This window comes from Psammomys obesus, unplaced genomic scaffold (genome assembly GCF_907164565.1).
Source record: "Psammomys obesus unplaced genomic scaffold, mPsaObe1.curated_primary_1811, whole genome shotgun sequence".
NCBI lineage: Eukaryota > Metazoa > Chordata > Mammalia > Rodentia > Muridae > Psammomys > Psammomys obesus.
Window position 1 is genome coordinate 1842811 of NW_026596079.1, and position 22073 is coordinate 1864883.

General features: G+C 44.3%; 1 protein-coding gene across 1 annotated transcript; it reads right to left on the reverse strand.

Moving 5' to 3' along the window:
• Positions 1 to 341: 341 nt before the first annotated feature.
• On the reverse strand, positions 342 to 6802 carry Gml (glycosylphosphatidylinositol anchored molecule like). The gene is made up of 4 exons (XM_055626284.1): positions 6760 to 6802; positions 3666 to 3796; positions 2990 to 3097; positions 342 to 643 (listed from the first exon to the last, which is right to left on the reverse strand). The coding sequence occupies exons 2-4, from the start codon at positions 3775 to 3777 to the stop codon at positions 342 to 344; spliced, it is 522 nt and encodes a 173-aa protein (XP_055482259.1). The 5' UTR covers positions 3778 to 3796; positions 6760 to 6802.
• Between the last annotated feature and the right edge of the window lie 15271 nt (positions 6803 to 22073).

The window sequence follows — 22073 nt, forward strand, 5'->3', positions numbered from 1 at the left end:
ACCAGGTGGCTCTCATTGCCAGGCAGCGTCCCTGTTTCCTTCTCTTGTGATCTGAGGACTGAAAGGATTTAGTAAGAAATTATGTCATCCGAGCTCACCTGGACCTGTCTTATCAGCCCACATACTGACTAGTCTTAGAACACTTGTAGAGTAGTCTGAGCTCCCAGGCTAAGTGTTCAAGTATAGCAGGAAAACAATGGCCAGGAGCATGGTCAACAAACAATGTCTTTATTTCTTTCTCACAACAAGCTGTGAACACTGTCCCTACTTCACAAGGAAGCAACCAAAGAACAAAGTTGCTTTCAACTGTGGGAAGATGAATACACCCTCTAGAGAGGTTTTCAGGTCATTATGCTGCTGGAGAGTAGTAACGCAAGGCTTGGGAGAAGGTTGAACTCCCCAAGACACACAGCTCTTGCAATTATGGTTTCCTCAATCACCTTGTCACCTATCAAATCCCTCTCTATATTAGAAGGTCCTACAAGATTGCAATCATTTCCCGCGCAGCAGTAGACATAGTAGAAGCTATTGGTTCCTGGAAGCCTTCTACCTCCACCTACTGCTGTAGGCTGGTGAACTTTATATACAAACGTGCAGTCTCTTATGCAGTCCTTGTAGACCATGAGTTCCCGAGAGTTCACGCCTAGAAAGGAAGCCATCAGGAGAATTACCACCTTCACATTTTCATTGCAAACATTCACCACAGTCAACCACAACTAGCTCCATAACCTTAATGCAAGACATTGACAAGAGGGCCTGCCTGCTCCAGGACCAACTTCTACATCTACCTTTCTGACATCTGTCACTGTCTCTCCCCAGTTGATACCTTAGTCTCTGGACACACGGATATGCAAATGAAATCCTGTTAGGTTTTGGTTCTAGTATTACCCTGAGCATTCCTAAGGTCTAGAATCCAACAGTGACCAGAAGATACCCTCTTTGAGACTCATAGAGAGGTTTCACATGAGTGCCCACATTCACTCCTGAGACTCCAGAGTGAACTCCTTCCCAACTCTCTACCTCCTTTCCCAAGCTTTGGCACAGGGCCCTTGATGACTGACATGTTCTCCACCACAGACGAGATGGCCCATTCCAAGCAAGATTCCAAAGAGAACAAGACTGCCCTCACCACTGGCTTCAGCCAACTTAGATCTGTATGACATGAGCCCCGCTGGCAACACTAGGCTGGAACGCCTGGGCTGAAGGCTTGAGGCCTGGCTACTGCTTATCACCCTTGTAGTCTGCAGCCATTGTTTAGCTCCTCGGTTGTGGGAAGCACCCCGACTACTTTCCCATCCACATCCCTGTGTCTTGTCTGCTGCTCAACGTCAGAAGGACTGTGTGATCACGAACCAAGCAGCTGCCTCCTCCACATAAACTCTGTTAATCGACAGTTGAACTTCAGCTCTCTGTCAGGGATCTCCACTCAGTTTGATAAGTTCTCTTTTGCAAATCATCCAACTCCCAATATTTCCTCATTCCAGGGAGGCTTCCCTGTCTACTGGGCTGCTTGAAAAGGAAAGGAAAGGTTCTTTCCTGTCAAGGAGCCTGCAGGGCTTTCCCTCATGATAACTTATGGCTTTTTAATTGTACTCAGTGGAGAAATCATTCCACATAGCCCCACTTATGAGAACCTTGTCACCCACTTCAATTAATTCTGTGGACCTTGGTCGAGACCCACGGAAAATGTGTGCATTTGGCTATTTCTGTCTCGGTCTCATATGGTGTTTTCCACTTGTCAATGGTATTATCAGATTGTCTGTTGCAGATGTGGGCAAAGGAAAGCCTAGGGAGGGGGCAAGTCCAGGCCCCTCAACTGCCTCTGGAAACAAACCACTGTTGATACAAATCAGCCATGTGCTAGACAGGGCTACTTACCCCCTGACCTAGGCACAAGTACTAAAGCCACTGCCGTCTTCTCCTTTCCAGACAAAGTTCTTCCACCCTCTATCTAGAGCCCTAATGAGTTTAGCCTCTGTGCTGTCACATCTAGACACCACTGCAGGGGGCATTTAAGATGGGAACTTCAGAACTGCCCGCCTGCCTATGTTTTAGACATACTGTCCCTTTCACTGTCCATTCCCCAGCCCAGCAGCTATTTTTATCACGTGTTACTTGAGGTAGATGCACTGAAGATTGTTACATCTTCATTGTAATTTATCTTGCCACCTCCACAAAAGATCACTGCTCGTTTAAGTAATATTTATTTTGCCTGTGTATGTGCCCTGAGCCAGTCCTAGCCAGGCCTCACCCTGAGGAACTGAGGCACCTCAGTTCTTGAATTTGGCTAGCTGGAGTGTATGGTGGTGTGGATAAGAAAGGCCCCCATAGGCTCATATGTTTGAATACTTGGTCCCCAGTTGGTAGAACTGTTTGGGAAGAATTAGAAGGTGCGGCCTTATTGGAAGTGTGCCACTTGGGGGTTGGGGGGGGCAGGCTTTGAGGTTTCAAAAAGACTAGCTCTCTCTGTCTCTTGCTTGCAGATGTAGGTGTGATCTCTCAGCTGTTCCTGTCACCATGCCTTCCCTTCACCATCATAGACTCTAACCCTCTGAAAACATAAGCTCAATGAAATGCCTTATTTTAGAAGTTGTCTTGGTCATGCTACTCAGGATGTGACTGCACAAGCCCAGAAATCAATATGTGTGTAAAGATTCACAAAAGATAAGCCAGGCTGTCTGCCCAAATGAATAAAGAGAACACCCCCACCCCCTCCGGGGACAAAGGCCTGGGAGGGCCACAGCAGTCTTGCTCCCTGGATATTCAAGGCATCTAGACTGTCAGCCTACCACCAACCACAGGCTCTTGGCTCCGTGAGCTGATGCCCATTGTCCTATCGGTGGGCTGAACCCAGCGCCTGCGTACAGACTCTCAGTTCCGGGTGCTGCCAGATGAGTGGTGGAGCTGGCTCCGGAGAGAACAGGCCCTGTCTCCTAAAGCTGTGCAGGTAGGCCTTTTCCCCCTAAGGGGCCAAAGTACAGATACTTACGTACAGCGACTGTCGCACAGCGTCTTTGTCCTTCTGGACACATCTTATGAGAATGGCAAACAAAGGTGTTTATGGTCGAGCAGGTCTTGCACTGTAGGGTAGGTTTCCCTGAAGAAGGAAGTCTAAATGTTGGACTTTTGCTCCAAGAAGCCTCTTCACCATTTTGTTGCCACCCCCACTCCTCATTCATGGCTGCTTCCCAGTGTGGTTCTCTACACAGGCCACCCCAAGGCTTGCAGAACTCAGATCAGTCTAAGGCAGGGCTGGACCAGCTCCCCAAATAGCAGTGGGCCCATCAAGGACCTTTACTCATTCTAAAAGTCTGGTCCCGTGTAAAACAGCCGAGCTCTTCAAAGAAGTCCATCCATCTGTGGGACAGTGGCCACCCAGGACACCACAATCCTCCAGAGCTTCTCTGGACTAGGCACCTGCTGTCCCTGCCTGAGCAAGGCTATGGCCAGATGCTACCTCAGGTCTCCTGGTCAGCAGCTCTCTGTTGGAGCCTTCAGCCCACTCAACCCTGTTGAATCTTAGGAGTATCCTTAAAGTAACACAACAATACTCATGCCACCTGGTTCTGATGAGTCCAAGTCCAGGCCTTCTTACATAATCTTAGTCAGCTCTAGGTGAATTCTCCTTCCATCCAACTCACTGGGTATCTTGGGGTTATACTTACATCTAGGTTCAGGGTCAGCATCCACGCTGTTTTCCAGCCCACTGGTATTGTTGCCAGTGGCGTCCACACATGGGAGTCCCAGGAGAATTAGCAAGAAGAAGGGGAGCATCATTTCCAATGGACAGGTGAACCTGAAAGTGAAGAGAACCATGCCCTTATTAGCCAGGGTAAGACTCCTTGCTCCAATTCCATGTCCCCAGCATCCGTGCACAGAGGAGTCATCGCTGGCCATAGCCTCAGCCTCAGCCTCAGCAGCCTGCCCTAGTGCTCCTACCACAGACCTTCAAGTCCTTGCCTGCTCAATCCTTCTCCATTGAATAGATCTTGCTTTCCACTTCTGAAACTGTCCTCATGGCTTGGCCATCTTTTCCTTTCTAGACCTCCTTGCTTCCATGGACATAGTCCACATCCTCCCCTCCCAACCTGTCCTCTCTATCCTAACACTGGATTTGGTTACACTTGCTAGAGACCTTTCATCATTTTCCTGCTTCCCCATTCTAGAATCATCCTGCTGAATCCCCTGAGTTCCATCTCTTATCTGGAACTTGGCTTTTTAGTTGGAATCTAATGTACCCTTCTGGAATTTTCCAGGCTAGTTAATCAAGCTGCTGGCCCCACTGGGCTTGTCTGTACTCATGGAAATGTTCTAGAAGGCTCTTCCTGAGGAAGATGGACAATATCACCCTCCTGAAGACTTTCCCCCATACAAGGGCCTCTTTACTTCCACTCCTTCCTCCAGGCTTCTAGCTCTGGAGTGCCATTCCCTCACTCATGACTCTGACTGTCATTTTGATTCACCCAAGACTGAACCTTGGCAGTTTAAACCTTTCACCTGGCATTCCTCCTGCAGGGCTCTGAATTTCTCTTGTTGTGATCCCTCAAGCTCTGGCACTCTCCTGGTGCTCCTCCCTTGGGGCCCCTATCTGGGTGCCTCTGCTTCAGTCCTACATTCTGCTGGCTCTCCCTTCCCTCAAGGCTCCAAACTTTCTCTCTCTCTCTCTCTCTCTCTCTCTCTCTCTCTCTCTCTCTCTCCCTTGGCTTCTGACCCTCTCTTGGTGCTCTCTACTTCAGGAATTCAGCCGTCTTTGGCTTCCTTCCCTCTGGGCTGGGACCCTCTCTTGGACCTCTTCCTGCAGGGCTCTAAGAAGCTCCTGGTACCCTTCTTGAGGATTCCCACTGTTGATACCTTTCCCTCAGGCTTCAGAATATCTCTTGACCATCTTCCTTCTAAGTATCTGACCTATTGGCATCTTCAGGGCTCTGACCCTTTATTGGCCCTCTTCCCTCACTGATATCTCTTTGTTACCTTTTTTCAGAGTCTGGACCTCACATGGTACCTTTCCAAGAAGTCTCCCACTCTTTCTTGATGCCCTTCTCTCAAAGCTCTCATCCTTTCTCAATGCTCCAACTCTCTCCTAGGGCCCAGGTCCTTCCCTCAGGGCTCCAACCATTTTGGGGCCCCACTTCAGTGATCAAAACTTCTCTTAGAACTCTTCCCTCAGTGCTCAGAAACTCTCTTGGGGACCCTCCTTCAAATTCCAGTTCTCTTTTGGCACACATGAATTGGGGTTTTGATCCTCTCTTCTAATTAACCTCTGCATGCACTCCTCTTAAGACTCTCTTGGTGCCCCTCCTTCAGGACTCCAACCTTCTCTTGGCACCCTTCCCTCAATGCTCAGAAGCTTTCTTAGGACCACTTCAGTCAGGGTCTTTGACCAGACCCTCTTGGCATCCTTCTCTCAGAGTTCTAATCCTTTCCTTGAGGCCCTTCCCTCCAGACTTCTACCTCCCTCATTCAGGACTGCAGCTCCCTCTCTGCTCCTACTTCAGAGCTCCAACTTTAGGCAGCCTACCTTCAACGTTCTGGGGCCCCTTTTGGTGCTTTTCACTCAAGCCTCTGACCTTTTCTTGGTGCTGATCCTTGGTACTATTCCCTTGGGGTTTCTACCTCCTTTATCATCTCTTCCTTAGGGCTAAAAATATTTTGTGGTGTACTTTAAGGCTCCTACCATCTCTGTCAATTTTTCTTGGTGATCTTTTAGAAGAACTCTGACTCTCTTGGTACCCTTCCTTGGTCCTCTCTTGCACTCTTTCTTCAGTGCCCTAAATCTCTGGGAACCCCACCTTCAAGGCCCCAACTTTCTCTTGTCACCTTTCCTTCAGTACCCCCAAAATATCCTGGTGCCTCTCTCAAGGCTCTATTCTTCTCTTGATGCCCCTCCTTTTCCCCCCCAACCCTCTTGGTGACCTTTCCTGAGGTTTCAAGACTCCTCCAATCACTCTTTCCTTTAGGGTTCCAACCATCTCTTATGCCCTTCCTCTTTTTACTCTTATCTCTCAACCCCATCTTCTGGTCTCTCCTTTCTTAGCATCTCTCCCTAGGGCCCTGAAGCTCTTTTGGCCACCCTCTCTCAAGGCTCTGACCTTCTCTTGAAGCTCCTCCTTCAGAAGTCTGACTCTCTTGGTGCCCCACTTTCAAGTCTTTCCTTTTCTTGGCACAGCTCCTGCTCCCTGGCACTGAGGATCTCTAGGCACCCCTCTCTCGAGGCTTTGACTCACTCTTGGAGTCAGTCCTTTTTTTGAAAGCTGGACTCGCCTGACACACTTCCCTCACAGTCCTGACCCTCTCTCTCTTCTAACCTCTCAGAACTGTTACTTGGAATTCTCTATCAAGACTCTGACTTTCTCTTTTTATCGCCCCCAGGACCCTAACCATGTCTTTGTGCAGTCCTTTAAAACTTTGACTGACTCTATCCCTCTCTCCCCTCTCCCTCTCTTAATGCCCTTCCTCAGAACTCCAAACCTCTTTTGGAGCCCCTCTTTTAGGGCTCCAACTCTCTTGGGTGCCCTTTGAGTACCTAAAACCTCTTCTGGCGCTCCCTCCCTCAAGGATCCAACTTTGTATTGGTGATGTTTCCTCGGTGTCCCCAATCTCTCTTGGTGCCTCTCTCTCAAGGCTCTAATCCCCTCCTTCATAATTTCTAGCTCCCTTCTCTCACGGTTCATATCCTCCTTTGTCAGTCTTGCCTCTGAACTCCAGCCTTCTCTTCCTGCACGCCTCTAAAACTCTCAAGACCCCTCTTGGCGCCCCTACCTCAGAACTGTAACTTTGTCTTGGGGTCTGCTTCTGTGGTCCCAGTTCTCTGTTGGTACCTTTCCTTCACGGTTCCAACGCTCTTGGTGCGCTACCCACAGAGTTCTGAGCCCGTCTTCTAACCCCTCAGAGCTCCAACGGTCTTTCAGTGCACTTCTGTAGAGGTTCCGACCTTCTTTTAGTGTTTTTCTCTCAAGGTTCCGATCTTCCAAACAAAGAATGTGCAGAGGGGGTCTCAGAGAGTGTCGGAACTCTGAAAGAGAAGTACCAATTTGAAGGTCCCTCGGTCTTTGCGGTCCTGGCCCTCAACAGACTGCACTGAAGCTACCCACATTTGGGAAGTCCACCGATGTAAAGGTCAGTTATGTTTTCAAGTTACCATTGCAAGAGCGTTTAGACTGGGGATGCCTCACATGCTTAGGAAGCACACCTAAGTGGACACATACAAGTACTATCACGTTTTGCCCTGATCTTCTTGTGGGCCTCTGTCTCTGGCTCGCTTTTGTTTTTTGTTTTGTTTTGTTTTGTTTTGTTAAGTAGTACCATCCAGGTCATAACCCATATGAGGGCTCTGTGCCTGTTTGTGTGACTTTAGTCATTATGTTTGCTGGCTTTGTAAGATACAAATCACATCATGCACAACTCACCCATTGAATATGTCAATTTCAGGTGTTTGTATATTGTGTATATGGATATGCCCATCACCAGCACAGCCAAATTTCCAGTGCTTGTCCCTCAAAGCAATCCTCAGGGCTATTCATGACCCCTGCCCTGAACCATCCAGGCTGTCCTTAGCCAACAACCAACCTGTACTGTTGCTCTTCTGGTCTCTATAGATTGTTAGATTGTTATGTTCTGGACATTACCTAGGATTGGATTTTTATGAAGCTTGGTCTTTGACAACTCATTCCATTAAGGTATATATTAATATATCCTAATGGAATAGATAAGTGTATATACATATATAATATATTTACACACATATACATTATACATATATGTTATATATACATATAATTTCTTTGAAGTAGCAGAATGTTTTCAAGGTTCACCTGTTGAAGGTCTAGCTGCTGATACCTGCTTTCATGTAAACTCACTTTCCCAGGTGCTAAGCCCTGGTATGTGGAAGTCTAGGGACCACAGGCTGTCTCTGTAGGGTGCCTGTCATGCCTGTGAGAGAGGAAGGGTTCCTCTGTGTATGCACTCGTGGCCTCAGCAGCAGATGGACTCTAGCACCACATTTTAATGTTCTCGGCCTTTTGCTTATATAAAAAGGAGACTGGGGTGTGATTTTACAGGAAAAAAACAACATAGAGCTGTGTCTTTGTAGGACTGCTTTTAATGTTTCCTGAAGTTTCATTGTTTTCTTTTTATGTTAATTTAGTTCTAGAAAATGGCTTTTTTTCTTTTCTTTTTCTTTTTTTTTTGGTATTGAGTAGTGTGTTTTATTGAACCATGTTATAATTTTGCATGATGTTAGTTTCTGAGTTTTTATTATAAAATTTTCTTTATTCTAAATAATTTCATGTATTTTACTATGCAGTATAATCATATCTACCCTTTTCCCTTCCAAATATCCCCCATCTCCCCCACATATATCTCTTCTAAATTATTTTTCCTGTGTTTACTTTTTAAATCACCTTACAGCCTGATTCCAGTCTCTTTTCTCCTCTCCCTCCAGTCCTACCAACTCATGCCCCACTCTCTCCTCTCCTTCCTCTCAGAGAAGGGGAGGGCCCCCATGGCTACCAACCCACCCTGGAATCTCAATTCAAAGCAGGACTAAGTGTATCTTCCTCCACTGAGGCCTGACAAGGCAGCCCAGCTAGGGTAGAAGGGATCCAAAGGCAGGCAACAGAGTCAGAGACAGCCCTTACTCCCACTTGTTAGGGGGCCCACATGATGACCAAGCTGCATATCTGTTACATATGTGTAGGGGGTGTAAGTCCAATTCATTCATGTTCTTTAGTTAGTGTTTCAGTCTCTGTGAGCTAACGGCTGAGAACCACTTTAAAAAAATGTTCAGCGTTCTCCTTAGTCATCAGGGAAATGCAAATCAAAATGACACCGAGAATCCATCTTACACCAGTCAGATTGCTAAGATAAAAAACTCAAGTGACAGAAAAATACTGGCAAGGATGTGGAGCATCCTTGTTGGATGCCAACACTCCTCCATTGATGGCGGGAGTGCAAACATGTACCACCACTGCAGAAATCAATCTGGAGGTTTCTCGGAAAATTGGGAATAATTCTACCTCAAGACCCAGTTATACCACTCCTGGATATATACCCAAAAGATGCTCCACCATACCACAAAGACCCTTGCTTCACTATGCTCATAGAAGCCTTATTCATAATAGCCAGCACCTGGAAACAACCTAGATGTCCCTCAACCAAAGAATGGATAAAGAAAATGTGATACACTTACTCAATGGAATACTACTCAGCTATGAAAAACAAAGACATCATGCGATTTTCAGGCAAATGGATGGAACTAGTAAAGATCATCCTGAGTGAGGTAACTCAGACCCAGAAAAACACATATGGTATGCACTCACTTATAAGTAGACATGAGCCATAAAGTAGAGAATAACCATGCTACAACCCACAGACCCAGAGAAGCCAAGGAGGGCCCCAGAGAGGATGCTTGAATGTCACTCAGTAGGGGAAATAAGTTAGACAGATGAAATAGATGGAGGGAGGGAATTGGCTGGGAGAGAGGGTGGAGAGGAAAACAAGGGGGGATCAGTTATAGGGAGGGTGGGGGTGGAATGGGGGAAGACTAGGAGAGAGAGAGAGAGAGAGAAATCAATGTGTGGGGGGCATCTTTGGTATGGAGAGGCTCTCAAGAGTCTATTGGGTGACCCTAGCTGAGACAGTGGTGGTGATTAAGGAGCCTGAAGTCACCAGCTCCTATAGCCAGCCAGATGGGAACTTCCAGTAGAGGGAGGGGGATACCAACCCACCCATAAAGTATTCGACCCAAAAGTCTTGACTACAAGAAGTATAGGGATAAAGATGGAGCAGAAAATTTGAGCCAACCAGTGACTGGCCCAACTTGAGACCCACCCCATGGAGAGAGCCAACCCCATCACAATTAATGATACTCTGCTATGCTTGCAGACCAGAGCCTAGCATAACTGTCTTCTAACAGCAGCTGATGGAAACAGATGCCAACGAATAAGCTGAGCTCATGGAGTTTTGTGGAAGAGTTTTGTGGAGGAAAGAGTGAGCCAGAGGTGTCAAGGATACCACAAGAAGACCTACAGAGTAAAAATTTTTTTCTTGATTTATTTTTTACTCTTTAATCATTCAGTAATGAGTTGTTTAATCTTCATGAGCTTGTATGTTTCCAGAGATTTATTTATTTATTTTGCTGTCAGTTTTAAATTTTATTGCATCGTGGTCAGGTTGGGTACTTAGTATTATTTCAATCTTTCTGAATGTTAAAATTTGCTTGGTTTCCCCAAGATGTGGTCTCTTTTAGAGACACTGCTATGTGCTGCTGAGTTGAATTAGTGGTGTGTGTGTGTGTGTGTATGTGTGTGTGATTTTCTGTAGATATCTGTTAGGTCAATTTGATGCACGATGCCATTTAATTCTGCTGTTTTTTATGTCTAATTTTTGTCCAGATTACCTGTTTATTGAAAAAAAATGAGATACTGAAATCACCTCTTATTATTAAATGATTTTAATCTGTGTCTTTAATTCTAATCATACACTTTGTATGAAATTGGGTGAACTAGAATGTGGTATATATATGTTTAGGATGCTAATGTCTTCTTCCTTAACCATTAACTTATTTATGATCAAGTATCCCTAATCTTCTGATTAGTTTTAGTCTGAAGTCTATTTTGTCAGATATTATGATAGCAATACCTTCGCGCTTTCTGATCCCGTTTAATTGGAGAGCTTTTATCCATCTTTTGACTCTAAGGTCATACTTATTGTTAAAACTAAGTTGTCTTTTTTTTTAAATTGAGAATGATTTTTTTTTAAAAAGATTTATTATGTATACAGTGTTGTGCCTGACTATACACCTGCATGCCAGAAGAGGGCACCAGATCTCATTATAGATGCTTGTGAGCCACCATGTGTTTGCTGAGAATTGAACTCATGACCTTTGGAAAAGTAGCCAATGCTCTTAACTTCCGAGCCATCTTTCTAGCCCAAGGTGTATTTCTTGTAGACAGCAGATAGATTGATTTTTTTTTTGTGTGTTTCAATCCTTTCAGCAAGCCTATGTCTTTTGGTTGGAAAATGAGGCCATTAATATTTAAAATTATTATTGAAAGTGCGTGTTGATTGCAGTCATTGCGCTGTTGATTTTTAATAGTGTTGCTTGTGTTCTCAGTGGTATTTTGTGTTTCATTAATTATAGCTTTATTGTCTTTCTACAGTCTCTTGGTTATGCTCACTTCTCTCTTCAGCTTGAAATACTGCTTCTTGTGTGAAATTTCCTTAGGTTTGTATAAATTCCTTCTGTATAAATTCTTGAGGCTGCTTACATCATGGAAAGTTCTCTCCTCTTTAAGTTATGCAGATTGTTTTACTGAGTACATACAGGTTGAAAGTCTTGGTCTTTTAGGACTTGGAATGCGTTGCTCCGGGTTCTTCTAGCTTTCAAAATTCCATTGAGAAATCAGCTATTAATTGATGGTTTTTTTCTTTATATGTGACTATGTGCTTGCAGCTTCCAGTATCTTTCTGTATACTTGGTGATTTAATTATGATATGTGGTGGAGTTATTTTTTCTTTCCTAGTCTTGTTTAGTTGGGGTTCTGTATGATTCTTGTTTTCTGTATGAGTGTGTCATTTCTTAGTTTAGGGAAGTTGTTTCTGTTATCTTGTTGAAGATCTGTCTATGTACTTGACTTGGTATTCTTTTCCCTCATCCTGTAATTTGAAGGTTTGGTCTTTTCACTGTGTCCCACATTTTCTGTATGTTCCTTTCTTGTGTTTTTATTTTTCATATTCTTTGCCTATTTCATCTAAATCCTCTACTTTATCTTCAAGCCTGATAGTGCATCTTTTGATTGATTCATTCTATGTATAAGGCTTTCGCTTGAATTTTCTAGTTGGGTTATTGTTTTTTGTTTTTTTTTAATACATATTCATTTCAGTTTGAGCTTTCTTTAGTGTTCCTATATTTTAATATTGAATTTTGTTTTCAACTCCTGGACTGTCTTTATCCAGGAGGTTTCATCAGTTTTATGTTTGTGTTTTCCTGGGTTTCATTCAGGTGTTTTTTCTTTTTACGTTCATTGAGATGTTTCTTTGTGTCTCTTCAAAACTCCTTGAAATCTTTGGCGAAGTTTATGATTTCTCTTTCAAATTCTGTGTCCTGGGCTTCATCTAGTTAATTCTCGTTGGCAAACGTTTCTACAGGACTGGTGCATTTTATGAAGAAGATACTGCCTTGATTTTTCATATTTTCTGTATTTTTACAATGAACTTTGGATATGGAGACTTCTTTTGTCAGTTCTGTGTCTGATACAGACAGAGAAGGTTAGATTGGAACACAGGATGTGTGGACCAGGATGAGCCTTAAGGTTGGATAGAACTTAGATTGAAGCCACGCGGACACAGGGGGCTAGGCTGTGAATGTGCATTCTGGTCCAAGCCTGGAGTTCTGCTAGTAAATCTGGGTATTAAGGGGCAGGCATGAAGGAGAAGGTCAGGAGGACTCATCCAGTTAGACCCTGATGCAGATGTACAGCATCTGAGAGAGGTTGAAATACAGTGCAAGAGAGGCCTGTAGCATGAGAGTGGGTGGAGTGTGTCCTGGCCCGAGACTGGAGGCTGAGGCAAATGCAAGCAGGGGTGACTAGACTAAGCCAGGGCACTGAATGTGAATGAGAGAGCCAGGCTAGATCAGAGGGGTTTAGGAGAGGAGGATCGGGCAGATTCACCTGTCTTGGTTCTTGTGTAATATATGCAGAAACTGGCTGGACAGAGAGAATGGAAAATATGACAGTCATGCACATTAAAAAATTTTATATGTATGAGTATTTTGGCTGTATGTATGCCTTTGTACGTGTAATACAATGTACACATAAATACACTGACCGGGGAAACCAGAAGAAGGTATCAGGGCCTTTGGAACTAGAATTATAGATGTCTGTGTGCTGGGACCATGTGGGTGCTGGGACTAAAACCCAGGTACTCTGGAACAGCAGCCAGTGCTCTTAACTTCTGAGCCACCTCTCCGAGCTAAGTATAAACACGCTTTAAGAGAAAAAGAGAGAGAGAAAATAAAATGTGCAGATAATGAATCTTGATTATCATTCTTGTTTACAGTATATTTGTAATAATAACTAATTTCTGTTATGTGCTGTGAGCCATCATTTCTTTATGAAGAGATGTAAGAATTCCAAATATTCTGTGTAATTTTTAAAGGAGCTTTCAGAAATGGGATGCTTTTTACATAAAAAGAGTTCTCATAAGAAATTTGTAAAAAGTGGTTGTCTTATGGTTACAACTAAGTCCCAATTCCCAGGGTTAAAATCCTCTTATGCTGAAATATAACTGATGTTGGCCCTGTTGAAACAAGGTTTCTTTTTGAAGTTCTGATCAGCTCTTCACAAGGTTTACAAAAATTGACTTAGAAAACCAAGAGCTTTGTTTTATCCTTTCACTAAATCAGACATTTGAAACTGGAGTTTAGGTTTCTCCAACACTAAGTATGTTTTCGTCTTGGGTAAACTTTGAACTCGTTAAGCCAGCACTGAACTGATTTACAAAGAATGCTTTCTTCTCAAGGCATTCCTACTACATTATTTGATGATTGTGCTGAGCCTTGTCCACCTCTCCATGCTTTTCCTAACAGAAGGGTGGACTGGAAGTCATCTCCAGGTGTCTACAGTGGATGAATGTTTAGTGTCTGGTGGTCGGATGGAGAAGCCGGCCACTAGACATGTGCTGTCTTCCTGAGGCCAGCCTTAAGAAGCAAGTGTGGGAGGATTGAAGGCGTGGTTCCAGGGAAAGGAAACGGACCTTGCAGAGAGTTGCTGGTATCGAGACGGGGCATGCCGTACATCTGGGTCCATGTGGGAAGGCCTACACACCGGATAAACCAGGAGGCCACTGTACTAGTTATTTCTGATGCTGTTATAAAATATCCTGTCCAAGGCAACTTATAGAAGAGTTTATTTTGGCCTGACAGCTCTAGAGAGTTAGAATTCATGGTGATGGAACGGAGGCAGCAGGTGACAGGTGTCTGAGGCAGCCGCTGTGAGCTCACATCTTGAACCACAAACAGAAAGCAGGGATCACGCTGGGGATGGCATGAGGATTTTGAAACCTCAAGCCCAGCCCCAGCGACACTCCTCCTCCAACCAGGCTACATTTCCTAATAATTTCCAAACCCATCCACCAACTGGGAACTGAGTAGTCAAATGCCAGAAACTATTGCGGGATTTCTCATTGGAACCACCACACCCACGGATGCTACAGCTTGCCCTGCCTTAGCCTGATGACCTAAGATCTAGTGTCACGGTTCTTCTTCCTCCCTGAGCTGGAAGCATTTTGGAGTTCACTGGAAGGGGCACCACCAGGAGCTGCAACATCCTCCTTCTCTGAGTCCCTCAGAATGGACCTACTGGGTAGGGAGGCAGGACAAGAAACCTCCACATTTGCTTCCGTGACTGCATGGCAGATGGAGCCATCTTCAGGAAAATGTCTCAGCGTCAGGCCACAGTGAGGGCTTAGAGGAGGGGTGTCTCAGGAGCAAAGTGCCTGTCTTCTCCTGCTGCCTGCCTGACTCTCATGCCTTTGTGGGCTGGGCCCAGGCCAACTTGACGCTAGGAAGGGAATCCTTCCTCATGACCTTTGGGACCAAGCCAAGTCTGGTGCAGACACACTCTGTATTTGTTGCCCTGACAGTGTCTCCTCTCTCATGATGTCCAGCTGTTGGTAGGAATTTTACCGTGCTTAGGGGGTCACAGTCTATGACTCTGTGAAGCAAGAACCATCTATCCTTGATAAGCCAAATTCATAGTAAAAAGGAGAGAGAGAGAGAGAGGAGGGTGGGTAATATGGCTACATTGGGCAGAGGGACAATGAGATCCATTAATCTAGTCCAGTCAATCTTCAGGGTCACGAAGTGAAGGTTTGTGTAGAATTATGCTTCTCTCTGCAGTCCCAGTCAAGATAAGGCCCCGCCCATCTTTGTCTGGGGGCCCAGTATCTCCATTAATGTATTCTGACACATTGTCAGCGCTGTGGGAAATCTCTTTTCTTATAGGCAAGTTCCTCCTTTGATTGTCACCAGGCATTCGTGTTTTCTCTTCTTTCCAGCATGAAACTGCTGAGAAGGAATTCCAGGGTTGTTTTTTTTTTGGGGGGGGTCCCCTGTTTCAAGGAGGGACACAGATGTCTCTTCAAATTGTCTTCATTCCTGCCAGGTAGTTGACAAGGACAAGAAGCAGTTCAGTAGCCAAATGGTAGAGTGCTTCACAAGCTATCTCCTAGGTCCTGAGTAAACCGTTGACACAGATCATTCTTTTGAGGTGTGGGCACCTCCACTGAGCTGTCTTGGGATAGCCTGGAATCCCCTGTGTGTGTTCTTTATGTTTCGGGAAGTGGGGACAACTCAAGGCTAAGATGATAGCAAGAGCAAGGGGAAGCTTCAAATTCTGATGCCTGGGATCTGCCTGATCGTGGTCCTTGAAAGCACTCAACGTGCTTCAACGTACATGGCTGTGACTGGCGCCCAAGAATCAGATCAAGTGGCCTAGGTGACCTATAAGTGGAATCAACTGCTGCTGCTGCTACAGCACCTTTTGTCCTGTCTTTTCAGGGAGGTGAAAAAAACAAAAAAACAAAACAAAACAAAACAAATAACCTTGAACACATCAACAGACCTTCTGACAAGGCTCCCTAGCTGTAGGTTTTCTGACAGCACACACTGGTGACTGCATGTAGATGACAGGGCCAGAGGCCTGAGGGGAACACCTGGCTAACCCTTTTTTATATGTGTCTCATTCTAAACAGTGGGACCTGTGTTATGGTTTAGATATAAAACATCCTCCACAGGCTCATTAGTCCTCAGCTGGTGATGCTGGTCAAGGAGGTTGTAGAATCTTTGTGGAGAGGGTTAAAGGGCTCGAGATTTATAGCTTGGGCCTAGTTCCTGTTCTTTCTCCTCTCTGTTCCTTGGAGCTGTGAGTGCCAGAAGTACACTCTCACCATCACCCACCTATAGGCCACCAGGCCTTCACTGCATCTCTGCCAGCGGTGAACCAAAGTAAAGCCTTTCTTCCTTTAGTTCAGCAGTTCTCAACCTGTGGGTAGAATGACCCTTTCCCAAGGGTTGCTTAAGACCATCAGAAATATCAGATATTTATATTATGATTCATAACAGTAGCAAAATTACGGTTGTAAACTAGCAACAAAAATAATTTTATGGTTGGGGTCATCACAACATAAGGAACTGTACTAAAGAGTGGTGGCATTAGGCAGGTCGAGAGCCACTGCTTTAGCTGCATTTGTGAGGTGTTCTGCCATAGAAACAAGGAAACAGATGGTCACAGGTAGAAAATTTGAGGTCTCTGAACCTTTAGTTGGTCTAGCGCAGTGGTTCTCCACCTTCGTAATGCTGTTACGAATCATAAATGTAAGTCTCTGATATGCAGGATGTATTTTCATTGTTACTGTTGTAACCTGCTTAACCTGCTTAAACTCTCTAGCCCCTCTGTTGAGACCTACTTTAGATCTTAGCATAAATGTGGTTCCTCTGTTAACACCTGCTATAGCCTTTAGCATATCAGAAGCCATTTTGCCTCCAAGTCTCCATTTTGATCATAAGATGAAATTAAGTTCAAGTTTTCAGGCCTACATGCCTGAAACCAGGATACAATTCAATAGTTTGATATTCGCTGCTTAGAATAAAACAATAGATGATAAATGCATGTTCTGGCTTGAGTTAAGATTGCAACATTCTGCTATGTTCTTTCCTCCTGGAATCTTAAATCCCAGCCAATTAGAGTTAGGCGCTTTGTCTAGCTACCTAGATACAACACAATACACTCGGAACAAGAGCATTTATGTTTAGCTAGTCAAAATGCTGTAATGCTGCTCCCACTCACTTTCTACACCTGGTTATCTGGTTGTTACCTGCCTTAGAAACAGACCATCATCACAGTCTGGCTCCATAGTCCAGATTATGGCCCTGACTGGTCAGTTTTTGTTCAGCATTCAATAATCTTCCATCAGTCTGAATCTGGTGTCTGAGTGGTCAGTGGCATTTATTCTCTCCCTAGAGTCCTCAGATTTAAACTATTTGCCTTGTGTGGCCTCTGAGAGTTGCTCTTTGCCAGCTGCAGATAGTTTGAATTTCTTCCAACAACCCAACACCAGGTAGGAGAAAGGATTAGTGGGAGAGGGGGTGTAGTTTTCTTTCTTAGCTGCTTCCTGCTGGTTAGGGTCATGGGGTTCCTTGGAGCCAGTCCAACCTTCACTTCAGGAGATCTCCAGCTTCTTGTCTCAAAACACCAATCAGGAGCAGCAAAGAGGAAGCAGGAGCAGCCTTGTTCTTTGTTTGTGCTTTTCATTCTCTGGGCCTGGTATTTATTCACTCTCCAGAATCCTCAGACTTAAACTATCTGCAGCTGGCAAAGAGTGCTTCACAGAGCCCAAACTAGGCAAATGGTCCACTGCTGTGGACCATCTAAATCAGTCCCACATCCCACACTTGGGACCAAATAAAGAACATGTTTATATTCACAATATCTCCCCCTTTCTGTTTAAACAAACAAACAAACAAACAAACAGCTTTTCTTTTAATATAAACGAAAGTTGCTGTTGCTTTCTTAAAAGGAGATAATTAAGGAACCAAACTCTTTGGATCAATTATTTCTTTTATAACCTGATGACTCTTGGCTTCCCTTGTCTGGATGACTCAAACCTTTTGCTGTCAAGCCTCAAGTTGGTTCCTAATGGCCAGAAGTTCCCAGACGTTCTTGCAGAGAACCCAGCGCTGTCAGAAATGGCTCATTCACTTCTCTGGCAGAACCTACCGTATTTCTGAGTTAACACACTGGCCATTTTAAGCTCTGAGGCACCACTGAACATTTCAATACCAAAAACTTTTGGTGGCTACTGGGAACGCTAATGGTGTTAATCTCTTAATCTGAGGCTGCTCCGTTGGCAGCTCAGTTTGCTCGATATTAATATTTTTTTCTTGAAATGGGCTTTTTGCCTTTAACCTTTTCAGCTTGTACAGCCTTCTGCTCCTCCTGGCTCCGCAGCCGGCCCAGAGGCTGCAGGAACTTGACACCAAAAGTGCAGGAAGTTAGGGCTGGGTGGCAATTGTGGAGAATTTCAGCCTTTAGTTACCAGCTGTTCTCCCTTTACCATGCCACTTTTGATTTCCAAGCATTTCAACCTCTACCTGAAAGGATCAGACTAACTTTGTAACCTATATGTCTTCTAAAGCCTATACTTTTGAGTTTTAGGTCCAGGTTAAGCTAAAGCCTCTTAGTACCTTTCCAGAGAACAGAGGAATGTGACCCTGGCCATCTGTGAGGACAGAGATAAAAAAGCGAGCAAGCAATGACCTTCACTCAGCAAAAAGAATGACCAGACCCTTGTCTTCAAGATAGTGTTTCTTAGCAACCAACCCAGATGGCCTCAGTCCTTCTTCTGAGTAGTCCCTGACCTCCGGCCAAAAGCCCACAGCCCCAATCTTCAAGGATGAGCTAACCATCCCCACCTTTAATTGCAGCTGCATCCACACTTGACAGGAGTGGCCAAGCTTGAGCACCTAAGACTAACCAATTATCTTACTTTATAGCTTCCTCACCCAATCCTGAATTGCCAAGACTGCAACCTCAAAATTCCCGTGCCTTGTCTTTTAAAAACCCAAGGCCTTTGTCTCCTGGGGCCATTCCTTGCTGACCAGCAGGGGTGACCCCATTGCGCAATGATTAAAATAAACCTCTTGCAATTTTGCATCGATGAGATCTGGTTTTTTGAGTTCTCGTCATCCTTTCTGAAAATTAGGCTCATGCTGGGCCTAACACTACCGGCAAACTTTCTAGTTGCTTTGCCAACTCTGCATTCACTTTCTAATTGTTCAACCATTTTCCTAACCTTCTTTAAAATGGAATGCAGGAAGACAATGAAGCAAAAGCAGAGAATCCCCTCTGGGAGTCAAGCCAGAATGAAACCAGAGTGGTAGCAGCCGCAGTATACGTTATGCCCCTATCCTGAAACCGTATATCCTATCTCCATATGCTACTGTCTCCTGTACAGCATTACTCATTAATTTAAGCCTGACATCTGGGCACCATATGTAGGCATACTTTTGTAAAAAACAAAAAACTCCTTTATTTATGTTTCTTATATCTTTTTCTTCCTACTCCACCCCAATCCCTTTCAACACCCCAACACTGGGTAGGAGAGAGAAAGGGTTAGTGGGAGAGGGGGCGCAGTTTTCTTTCTTAGCTGCTTCCTGGTGCCCAACGTGGGCGGCTATTTCTGAACCTGTAATAGTTACAAATTGACCCAAAGGGGTCACAAGCTACAGGTTGAAAACTGCTAGTCTACATTCTTCTGTTCCTTGTTGACTGAAGAAACCCGAAGGGAGAATTTCTCAATGTTTGAGAAATGTTTTGTGATGACATTAATTTGGCAGATCCCAGAGAATTTCATAGTCAGACCTAGATCCCAAATTCAAGCTGAGGAACATTCACTGGGATCCTTCTGTTGCAGGATATTTGATCCTGTTGTTAACCATGAGATTGTGAACTGTAAAAACCTGTTTTTAGTTGTGGAGTGGCTCAGCCCTAACACACTGTTAACCCTTTCTATTTTATTGAAACAAGTACTTGTGGTTTTGGCTCAGACCTAGCACACACCTTTAATCCAAGAGCTAAATAAAATCAACCCTAGGTCAAGAGGCGGAGCAAGAAACCAGCTGACAGGGATTAAACAGGAAGGAGGGACACTCAGAGAAGTGTATTTAAGACAGTGTGGAGAAGAATGAGCTTTTACCTTTGAGCTTTGAGCCTTTTGACTTTTGGTTTTTAGTTTTTAATTTTTAGTTTTTGGCTTTGGGCTTTTTGCTTTTTTCCTTTTCCATCTGGGATGTGAGCTGAGTAGGAAGGCCTTTTTCCTTCTGGGACGTTGGTAGAATAGGAAGGTCTGCTTGTTGCTTTCTCTGCCTCTCTGAGCTAGTAGGCTTTCACCCATGTGTCTAGCTCCTGAGTCTTCATTGGTAAAATAAAATCATTGGGTTTTTCTTTCATTATAACAACATCCATCCTTCAAGATGGTCAGCATGGCGGTGGTATCCATACCCTGCAATGTCTGTGACTTCATTGTAGTTGTCCTGTGGCAGCCCATTTGGAGTTAATGGCAAATTGGAGAGCGCATCTGAGCAGTGGAATTCAGCGTCTGGGCCCTGGCTATAATCTAAAGTTTGCTGTCTCAGAGACTGACCCTGGCAATTCTACAGCAGAGGGCTCTGACCCTGCAAAACTCCGTGCAACCATGGTAACCAGAGAGCAGGTTCTGTGTAACCTTGAGTGAGCCCTCCTACGTTTTTGGCTAAGTAAAAATTGTCTCCGTGAGAAACTGCTTGTGCTTTCCTGCTATTTAAGTGTTAACCTGACTTTCAGTAAATGACATCTTGAACAAAGCCTAGATTTGGTGTCCTTTTTTGTGTTGCCCTTTCTCTCTCCCCCCAACCCCTGCTCAGGTTGTATTCAGGTGTCACTGCAAGCCTGTGACAGTGTCCCTCCAAATTTCATGTACTCCTCTAAATTTTACCCTGCAATGGCTTGTGGCTTCAGTGTAGGTGTCCCTACAAACACACACACACACACAGCCTTTGTAATGGTATTGACAGGTGAAGTCCTTGGAGACTGGTTAGGCCATGAAGGCTCTTCTCGGGCCTAGGCTTGCTGTCCTTATAAAAGAGCTGCTGGATGTGAGTTCAACCCTTCCTCCTTTCTACCATGTAACCAAACTTAGGCAGTGCCATCTAAAAGCAACCAGTCCTCAGCAGACAGAGAGACTCTTGGCACCTTGATCTTGGGCCTTCTCAGCCTCCACAGCTGTGAGACATAAATCTCTTTTCTGTTTGTACCCTTGTTCTCCAGCATTTAGCTAGAGTTGCCCAAGGAGGCTGGGACACATGCTACAAAATAAACTTATTAAACTTATTAAAAGTGTTGGCAGCAAATGGGAAGAGGCGGAAAGGTTCATTCATCATCATCATCAACAACAACAACAAACTAATCTCCCCTTGAAGAGATCAATAGAAAGATGGGCCACAGACACACATGCAGGGGTTACAATAAATAAGTATGTAAGTAGACAGGTAGATGTTGATATCCACTAGAAATAAAGATACTTGATTAGTCCAGTTCATTAAAAATGGAGACTAAAAATTACCAAAATCCTATTTTCACCGACAAGATTGTGGGAACCCAAAGCATTGATAAGAATGTTCTTCGCTTTAAAAAACAAAATAGTGTGTAAGACCTGGGGTCTCACAGCTCAGGAGTTCTTGATCGTGCCCTTCCCAGGAATTCCCACAGACCACAACTCGATGCAAAAGCAAGAGTTGTTTTTTTTTTTTTTTTTTTTTTTTTAATTCCAATCGCAATAGGGTCGCCCCTCCAAAGGCAGGAGATGACCCCGAGCATGCAAAGCACACAGTTTTTATACTTAAAAATCTGGCCATTTTTGCTCTATACATTGATTGGTCAGCAAGAATAGCATTAAGATAGTTTACAGCTAGTTGTTTGTTTTTTTTGTTTGTTTGTTTTGGCTGTTTGTGAGTTTTCTCAAAACAATTCACCCTGCCCTTATTTTTTTTAAAAACTATCTCGGATCAGTTTATCCTGCCCTTCGAGAGCTATCTGCCTCTAGCTTCAAGTCAAGGCTATCTCGGAGCAGTTCATCCTGCCATTCGAGAGCTACGTGCCTCTGGCTTTAATTCAAGGATGGGAATAGTCACAGCTGTTTTTCTTTTACAGTTGTTTTCATTCTCGGGTGGGCTCTCAAGTGCATGGGCTCAGACATCCATTTATCGTAATATAAGGACAAACTTATCCACTGATAGATGCAGCGACTGGAGAATAGTTGCAAATACTCCTAACCCTTTGACCCTCCACCTCATTGCTGGGAAGTTGCCCTTGTGTATGCTTTCACATGCTGAGAGTGACATTCCAGACAATGAAGTACTATATACAGCATAAAAACACTGTCCAAAATAGCTATTTTATTTTAAAGGAGACTGTTTAAATATGCTATGCTAAATTCTGGCTAGGGAAATCCATGCAACTGTGAAAACAAACAAACAA